The sequence below is a fragment of the Hevea brasiliensis genome, chromosome 2, assembly GCF_030052815.1.
Source record: "Hevea brasiliensis isolate MT/VB/25A 57/8 chromosome 2, ASM3005281v1, whole genome shotgun sequence".
Classification (NCBI taxonomy): Eukaryota; Viridiplantae; Streptophyta; class Magnoliopsida; order Malpighiales; family Euphorbiaceae; genus Hevea; species Hevea brasiliensis.
The window spans coordinates 124,723,228-124,732,217 of record NC_079494.1 but is presented as its reverse complement, the minus strand read 5'-3'; the positions used below and the strand labels follow the sequence as shown (position 1 = coordinate 124,732,217).

Genomic DNA, 8,990 nt, shown 5'->3' with positions numbered 1-8,990 from the left:
ATCATCAAAATTAGAGCCATTCAGAGTTTTTACAGCAGATAATTGCATAGAAATAGTAGCTAAAAATAAAACAACAGAGGAAACGTGAATTATGTAAATAACATAATCACAAAACTAAAGTTTCCTTTCAGATCCAGCTAAGAAAGTAATTATATACAAAACTATTATTTATTATAATCTCACCTAAGGGTCCCAGACTACAACAAAATCAAGAAAACTCATTAAACTCATAAAAAAAAATTATAAACCAACATCTTTAACATTTTTATACTAATAGGGTATTAAAAAATATTAAAGAAATCAACAAAAAATATTACAGCTAACAATAATATATTATATTAATAGTGTTATACCGATGGGCATATCCACTATTAATATAATCCGAATAACTCTTAAAATCCATGGAATAATTTTTTTTTTTAACTAAATTAAAAGAACAATTTTATGACGAGTCCCACGATAGGTGAGCTCATAATCGCAAAAGTGTTTACCATAATCAGAATTTTCATGGACACCATATTATGAATACAGTAACAATATTACTGCTCATGAATATGTTCTCAATATGCGTGAATATAATTAGTCCAACAAAACCAACAACTATTAACAAACACATGCTCTTGGCTTTTGTTAGATTAATCACATGTGACAGTATGCAAGTTTCATATGGCGTACGAAATTCAATCACTTTCAATCATAATCAACATACAAATGTATTATGTACTGTTTCGAAAACTAACATATAACCATATGGATTTTGAAATTCAATAAAAAAAAAAAGAAAACAATAATATATATCCATGAAATTCGTTCATGAAAAAGCACACAAACACACATCACTTTTTTTTAACATAAAAAACAACTGTTTATCAAACCATGAAATCAAAATCAATATCTGTTTGTCAAGACTAATATTCAAACATACAACAATGAAATTAATAAAAAAATGTAATCATTAATAAAAAAAAATGTAATCTCTAACCAGGCTCTTGTACCAATTGTTAAACAATTAAATCGTTATAGATTATATGATTAGAGAATATGTGTACCTGAAAATACGCTAGTATCCATGGTTTTCTATGAATAATTTAAAACAGAGAAAAAGGAAGCGAAAGAGTAGATTCACAACTCCCAATATCCACACATTCAAATTCTATCTGATATTAAATGAGGTTATTAGAATATATATATATATATATAGGACTGAGAATTGTGATCTCTTCATTAGTGGACTTATGGACAACCTGGCTCATTACAGGCTCGTCCAAGTATATGATCCAATGCATTTAGATTTTGCCAGTTACTAAATTTATTATTTAATATCATTATTTAAATCTGTCAATGAACCTAACAATTTATATTTTGCTAAACCACATACAAATACAAATAAATAATTCAACGATCTGAACCCAACCAAACTATATTTCTGCCAACCAATCTGAACCTAACTGAACCATATTTTCTCTATTCTAATTTGATAAATAACACCAACACATTCCCCATTTGGATTATATTTGAGTGAAGACAATGAAGTGGGTGATTGTTTGAAGGAAATAGATAAGCATAGCAGCATATATAATATATTAAAAGTGGAGGCGGAACTATTGTTTCATCTCTCATTATCAAGAATAAATGAAGATTCTGTTGTTCCTTAATCTAAAATAAAGAAAAATTATTTTATTATGAAAAATAAGGTGATTTATTAAAATTTTATAATTCATCTCATTAAATTTTTATAAAAAATTTTTAACTTAAAAAAAAATAAATTTCTTTAATATCTTAAATTTTCATGAAATTAATAAATTTGAAATGTGAAATGCTAAATAAATATACTTCATTTAATTTTATTTACAATATTTTTTAACATTATTACAATATTTTTTAACATTATTAATATATATTATTTATATTTTTTTACATGAATTTTTTTTTGTTAAGTTAATAAATTTTCTATAATTGACTATTTTACAAAAAAAAATGCTATTTAATAAAAATTTAATAAGATAAATTATAAAATTTTATTAAATCGGCTTATTTTTCATAACAAAGTAATTTTACTTTATTTTAAACTGAGTAACCATAAAATACATTCAAGATTAAATATGAAGAGATAAATTTAAATAGTTGTATAATAAAATTTAAAAACTATATTTTATTAAATGATGATTTATCATTGATTTTTTAATCAATTATATATTTTTTGTAATTTTTGGTTAGAATACTAATTTTTAGAGATATGATTTAGAGCCCGCGAGTTAAAAAAAATTAGATATCATTAAAAAAAAAACTAAATTTAAGAGTTTAAATGTGTAGCAATATTTTTAAATTAATTAATAATTTAAAATAATAATTTATAATTATTATAACAAATATAACTAAAACTTTTTTTTATATAGGAATAAAATATAGAGAAAAATTTTTATGCTATAAAAAAATAGATTTTTTGATTTTAATATTTAATTTATTTTTAGTAATTAATGATAAAATTAATTTTAAATATTAAATTTAAAAAAAAATATTATTCTTAAATTTGGAACATTTTCAAAGATATTAATAAAATTAATCAGCAAAATTAATTTTTTATTAGGTTAAATTAATATAAAAATAATTGAAATGTCCCCCACCTGTCAATCTGCCATTGCCGTTCCTTTTAACATCGTATTTATTGCCCGATACGTGGTGTTGCGGTGAAACTAATTGAAGAGTCTGCCTTTGCTGCCTAGCATTAATTGTGGACCGTTGGCTGTTGGCAACCAAATTAAATGTAGATACAAACACGCTATGCTGGCGCGATTTGGAACGCTCAACGCTCACATGAAAAGCGGTTTCGCCGCCCATGTTCCATTAATTGTGATAACCAAACAAAACAAAGAAAAGAAAAATTCATGTGGATGCAATTAAGAATATGCATTTTCCATCAAAGCACGCGGCACGCATTTTTTGTTTGCGGCACAAAGTTGGCTCTCAATCTGCAAAACAAACTTTAAAGCACGCAAAGCGAATGAAAGAAGATTACAACAAAAAAAAAAAAGCCACTTGCGTAAGCTCCTCGGATTGGTGCTATGCATGGTTTTTGAGATTTTAAATTGAATTGGATTATAAAAAGAATTAATAATATAAAAATTAAATTAAATTTATTTTAATATTATTTTAGTTATTTATCAAAAATCAAATAAAAATAAAAATTGAAACTAAAATTAAAATTAAAATCAAACTAAAATAAAAAAATATTTAAAATTAAATTAAAATTGAAATAGAAATTTGATTTTAATTTTAAATAAAAAGATTTTAATTTTAATTTTAATTCTTATAAAAAATCAAACCTAAACTGAAATTTTTAAATACTTGGGCAGGGTGAGGAGCAGAAACTGAGGATGATGTATGGAAGACCCCTTTCGGACTTGCAGGAAGCAGAACGGTAGTTGGCAACAATTAATGAACCAACACCACCTTTTGTCCTTTAGATTTTCGAAAGTATCTCGTACTTATTCGATATTCTGGATGATTACACCAAATAACAAATTTTATTAAATATATTAACTCATTACGATAAATAGTGTCCCAATTAATTGTATATTCAAGATAGGCCAAGAGTTCCTTACTAAAATATTTTTATATATGAAAATTTTTTATTTAAATTAAATTTATTATAATTTTGAAATATAAATATATAAAATCTATTTATTTAATTGATAAATCTATTTTAAGTTTATAATAAATCAGTTTCAAATAAAAAAAATTATATATATATCTTTATAAAATGCAGAATATTTATTACATTTAGTGCACTAGTGGGATTATCTCTCTCTATATATATCCCATAAAACATCATATATTTGTAAATACGTAGCTAAGTGCGAGTTGCAAAGAGAACACAGCAAGCAATATGGCTTCTATGCCTGGAATTCTCACTGACTGGCCATGGAAGCCTCTCGGAAGCTTTAAGGTCTGGTTCACAAGCTAATCTTCTCATCTCTATCTCTCTCTCTCTCTCTCTCAAAAACACGCACACACACTCACTCACTCAAAGATACATATGTCTTTCCATGGTCACAAGCTGCCATGCACTTACAGTAAACGTCAACCTTTTTAATTTTTAAATTTTTGAATTGAACGGCGATGAAATTTCATATTATATTTAAATTTGATATATCATGAATTCAATATTCATAATATGGTGTGATGCACATAAGTGAAACTCATATGTTTACGTCCTAAGTTATATCCATAATGAATCAAACTTTATGCATGAACGATTAATTTGTACGATAATTTAATAATAAAGGAGTGGATTGTTTGTGGGGTTGCAGTATGCGATATTGGCTCCCTGGGTCATTCAAAACATATACTCGTACGTGGTTAGAGCAGAAAATGATTTGTCAAGCTTTCTCATCTTCCCATTTATACTGGGAAGAATGATCCACAACCAGTTATGGATCAGCCTCTCCCGCTACCGGACAGCCAAAGGGAGTAACAGGATTGTCGACAAAGGCATTGAATTCGACCAAGTAGATAGAGAAAGAAACTGGTCCGTATATTAATTAATTTACGACTGAATTTCTTTTTTTTTTTTTTTTAAATAACAAATTGAAGGTCTCGTCTTTTGGTTGCATTGGTAGGGATGATCAAATACTGTTCAATGGGATCGTTTTTTACGTCGGTACCATGGTAATTCCGGGGGCCACCCATTTGCCTATGTGGAGAAGCGATGGCATAATACTGACGATGTTGCTTCATGCGGGGCCGGTGGAGTTTCTTTACTACTGGTTTCACCGACTTCTGCATCACCACTATCTCTACTCCCGCTACCATTCCCACCACCATACCTCCATCGTCACCGAGCCCATTACCTGTAAGATTTACGTGTCCTATATAATAGTTAATTTGTCGGTTCTGATGATTACTTTTGGTAGTAAGTATTAATCAAATCTATATAAATTTTTCCCTTTTAATTTTTATTAGCATGTGTTTCTTCCTGGGAAAATTAGCAAGATGCATGTGCAGGTTTTGGTAGGCAAGAGAGAGATATCATGAAATGTTGGTCAAACATTAATGGTACAACAGATTGAGATTCTTGATATTCATAATTTAGGGTATATTTAATATTATTTTTTGAGATATTATTAAAAAATATTTATTAAAAATTTTAAATTTTAATTTAGCATATTATATAAAAATTTCAACATTATTTTTTCAAATTATTTTTTTTAAAATCATAATCTCAATCAAGAGGAAAAATCAAATTCAATCGTTAAAGAAAATATTATTAGAAAGTAGTTACAAATTTTGAAGGGATTAGTAAAATACATATAGAGAATACCTAATAAATAAATAATATATATATATATATATATATATATATATATATATATATATATATATATATATATATATCATAATCCTAAAGAAACCTTAATATTATATAACAGTTAGAGCTGTTTTCTTGATTATGATATAAATTTATTTAGATTTAAAAGATAAATGCATGAATTCCATGTATTTGAACAAAAATTTCCTAAACATACAAATCTAAGTTTCAACTATGAGTTTGGTTAATTAAATTTGGATTGGATGCAGCCGTGATTCACCCATTTGCGGAACACATAGCATACTTCATGTTATTTGCGATTCCAATTTTGACAACTTTGTTTAATGGAACGGCAAGCGCTGCAAGTTTAACTGGTTACGTTGCCTTCATCGACTTCATGAACAATATGGGCCACTGCAACTTCGAGCTCATTCCCAAATGGCTCTTTTCCATTTTTCCTCCTCTCAAGTACCTCATGTACACCCCATCGTAAGTATCTATCCATTACCTTCACGAACTTATAAATTTATGCATTCTCTTTGACTTTGTCCTTTTCAATGCTCCATTACATATATGCAATTCTCATATAGTTTTACCAAAAAAAATCCAGAGTGCTACATTCACATCCGATTATTATTGCAATTCAGGTTCCATTCTCTTCACCACACTCAGTTCCGAACCAATTACTCGCTATTCATGCCTATCTACGATTACATCTATGGTACAGTGGACAAATCTTCTGATACCCTTTATGAATATTCACTCAAAAGAAAAGAGGAATTCCCTGATGTCGTCCACCTAACCCATATTACCACTCCCCAGTCCATCTATCACCTACGTCTGGGATTTCCCTACTTGGCCTCCAGCCCCGAGACATCCAAATGGTACCTCTGCTTAATGTGGCCTATCACACTGTGGACCATGATGTTGACTTGGATTTATGGTCGTACATTTGTAGTTGAGAGGCATCGCTTTGACAAACTCAGATTACAAACTTGGGCCATACCCAAATACAATATCCAGGTAACAACTACAAGCATATTTCACCATTTTGTTCTTACTGTGTCTTCCCAACCCTCCATTACTGTTGTTTGCAATCGTGCGTATTTGATGCAGTATTTCATGCAAGGGCAAAATCAATCCATTAATCACATGATTGAAGAAGCCATACTTGAAGCTGAGCATAAAGGCGTTAAAGTGTTGAGTCTTGGTCTCTTGAATCAGGCAAGCTAATTAGACTCTTTTTTTTTTTTTAATTTTTGTTTTAGACATTAGCAAATAATTGATAATAAATTAATTTTGCAGGGGGAAAAGCTGAATAGATATGGCGAGCTTTATGTGCATAGGCATCCTACGCTGCAAACAAAGGTGGTGGATGGAAGTAGTCTAGCAGTAGCTGTTGTGCTTAATAGCATACCTAAAGGAGCTACCCAAGTTCTCCTTAGGGGAAGGCCCAATAAGGTTGCCTGTGCTATTGCCTTGGCCCTGAGCCAGAGGGGAACCCAGGTATTAAATTAGGCCTTATTATTATACCATGTCGGCTATAGCTGGCATAACTCCAGCCTTCGAACTACTAAACTTGAAATTACTGCCTGACTTTAGGTAGCAACTATCCTCCAGGACGATTATGAGAAGCTTAAGGCATCATTTGGCAGCGAGCCTCCCAATAATCTAGTTCTTTTAAAAAATTATACTTTGAAGGTATGTATAATTATTCTAGCTACTAGGGCATGGTAGTATAATAGAAAAAGAAATAAGGTTGAATGAATTTGTGTAGACGTGGCTAGTGGACGATGGATTGAGTGAAGAGGAGCAAAAGAAAGCAACAGAAGGAACTGTATTTATTCCTTTGTCCCAACTTCCACCAAAGAAAATGAGAAAGGACTGCTTTTACCATAGCACACCGGCAATGGTAGCTCCCACGTCTCTTGAAAATGTGGACTCTTGTGAGGTAGGTAAAGATTTTAATTTTATGTGGCTGCTTGCTTTTCCATTTGATAGACAAAAAGTAATTATTGTGTATTTATGATGTTAAAAAAAAAATGGTCAGAATTGGCTGCCTAGAAGGGTGATGAGTGCATGGCGTGCGGCTGGAATAGTGCATGCCTTAGAAGGATGGAATGTGCACGAGTGCGGTTACTCCATGTTCAACGTTGACAAAGTTTGGGAAGCAGCTCTTCAACATGGCTTTAAACCTCTAACTGCCGCCACTACTATTCACTCTAATTAAATTCTAGTTTATAAATTTGCTGCTACTGCGCTGTATCTTTTTTCACTGTTATTATCATTTTGCAAAAATTAAAAACTGTTATTATCATTTTGAAAACGTAAGCTGTCCGAATCAGCGATTTGTGTCCGTACTGAAATAAGAAGTTAATTGGCTATTAACGCGAGACGGTTGAGTGAGATTTGATACAATTAATTCCAGTCATCACCCATCTATTTCAAAAATTATTTTATTTTCATCTCTTAATTTTAATAAATATTATTCAATTTTAATTTAATTTTATTTCAGAAAAATCATTCAAATCTATATAATAACAGTTTTTCAAATAAAAATAGAAAAATTATTAGAACGTAATGAAATAATTGAAAAACCAAAGGACCAAATAAATAAAAATAAATTGATACCAAATTAAAGTAAGAGACTGAAAATTTTCAATTTCGATTTTTTTTAATTGCACATGAGAATTTCTTATGGACAATCAGACTAAATTAGAACACTAAAGTCATAAAATTTATGTGTATAGAGACATAGAGGAAACAAAGCGCAAGGAATTAATGCAAATTAGGAAATGTAAACATGGGAATCCTTGAAATTTAATTTGCTCAAAATCCAACTCAAAAATCAAGAAGAAAATTGACCAAAATACAAGGTTTAAGAATTCCCATTTTCAATTGAAAATGGGAAATTTCTTTTCTTATAGAAAATCAGACAAAATCAGGATGCTAAACTTTGGGGAATACTTGAAATTGAAACAAAAAATTTGGCCAAAATCCAACTCAAAAATCAAGAAGAAAACTGATCAACGTACAAGGTTTAATAATTCATAAGCAAACATAGAAATTGCAAACTCAAATAAAAAATTACATGAAAATAAAGTGCAATAAACCTCAGAAAATTATGAATCAATTAAATAGAGCGATTAAGGCTTTGCATATATATGTAGCCGACCGAATTACATAAACATTTCTCATATTTCTCCTGTCTTATTTCTTATACTTTCATCTAAGTATTTTATTTTTATTTTTTCATCAATGATAATTAATATATACACATTAAGATATTTATAATAACAGAAATATGTAGGACAGAAACATATTCATAAGCAAACTAGTTTCCGATAAAAGAAAATTGACAAATTAATTTGGTTTGATTCGATTTGATTTAATTTTAAATTTTATTTTATCTTTTTTCTACTCGTTTCAAACTGAAATTCAGTTATATTTTTTTTTTATTTTTAATTTCAATTTGAGATTTAATATTAATTAATTAAAAAAAATATTTAATTCGATTTAATTCAACTTTTTTCTTAAAAAAATTAAAGCTAATCAAATAATCTGAATTTTTTAGAATAAAACTGACGAAGTAAATTATATAAAAAAAAATTAAACCAAAATTTGAAATTAGTTTCATTGATTTTTAAGTTTGAATGAAATTCTGTTCATCACCAATAGTAAC

General features: G+C 28.9%; 1 protein-coding gene across 1 annotated transcript; it reads left to right on the top strand.

Moving 5' to 3' along the window:
- Positions 1-3,782: 3,782 nt before the first annotated feature.
- Positions 3,783-7,701, top strand: LOC110649196 (very-long-chain aldehyde decarbonylase CER1). The gene is made up of 10 exons (XM_021803675.2): positions 3,783-3,946; positions 4,311-4,528; positions 4,620-4,852; positions 5,578-5,797; positions 5,956-6,331; positions 6,425-6,532; positions 6,614-6,814; positions 6,911-7,009; positions 7,086-7,259; positions 7,359-7,701. Exons 1-10 carry the CDS (start codon positions 3,887-3,889, stop codon positions 7,536-7,538), a joined length of 1,869 nt encoding a protein of 622 aa, XP_021659367.2. The 5' UTR covers positions 3,783-3,886; the 3' UTR covers positions 7,539-7,701.
- Positions 7,702-8,990: the final 1,289 nt, after the last annotated feature.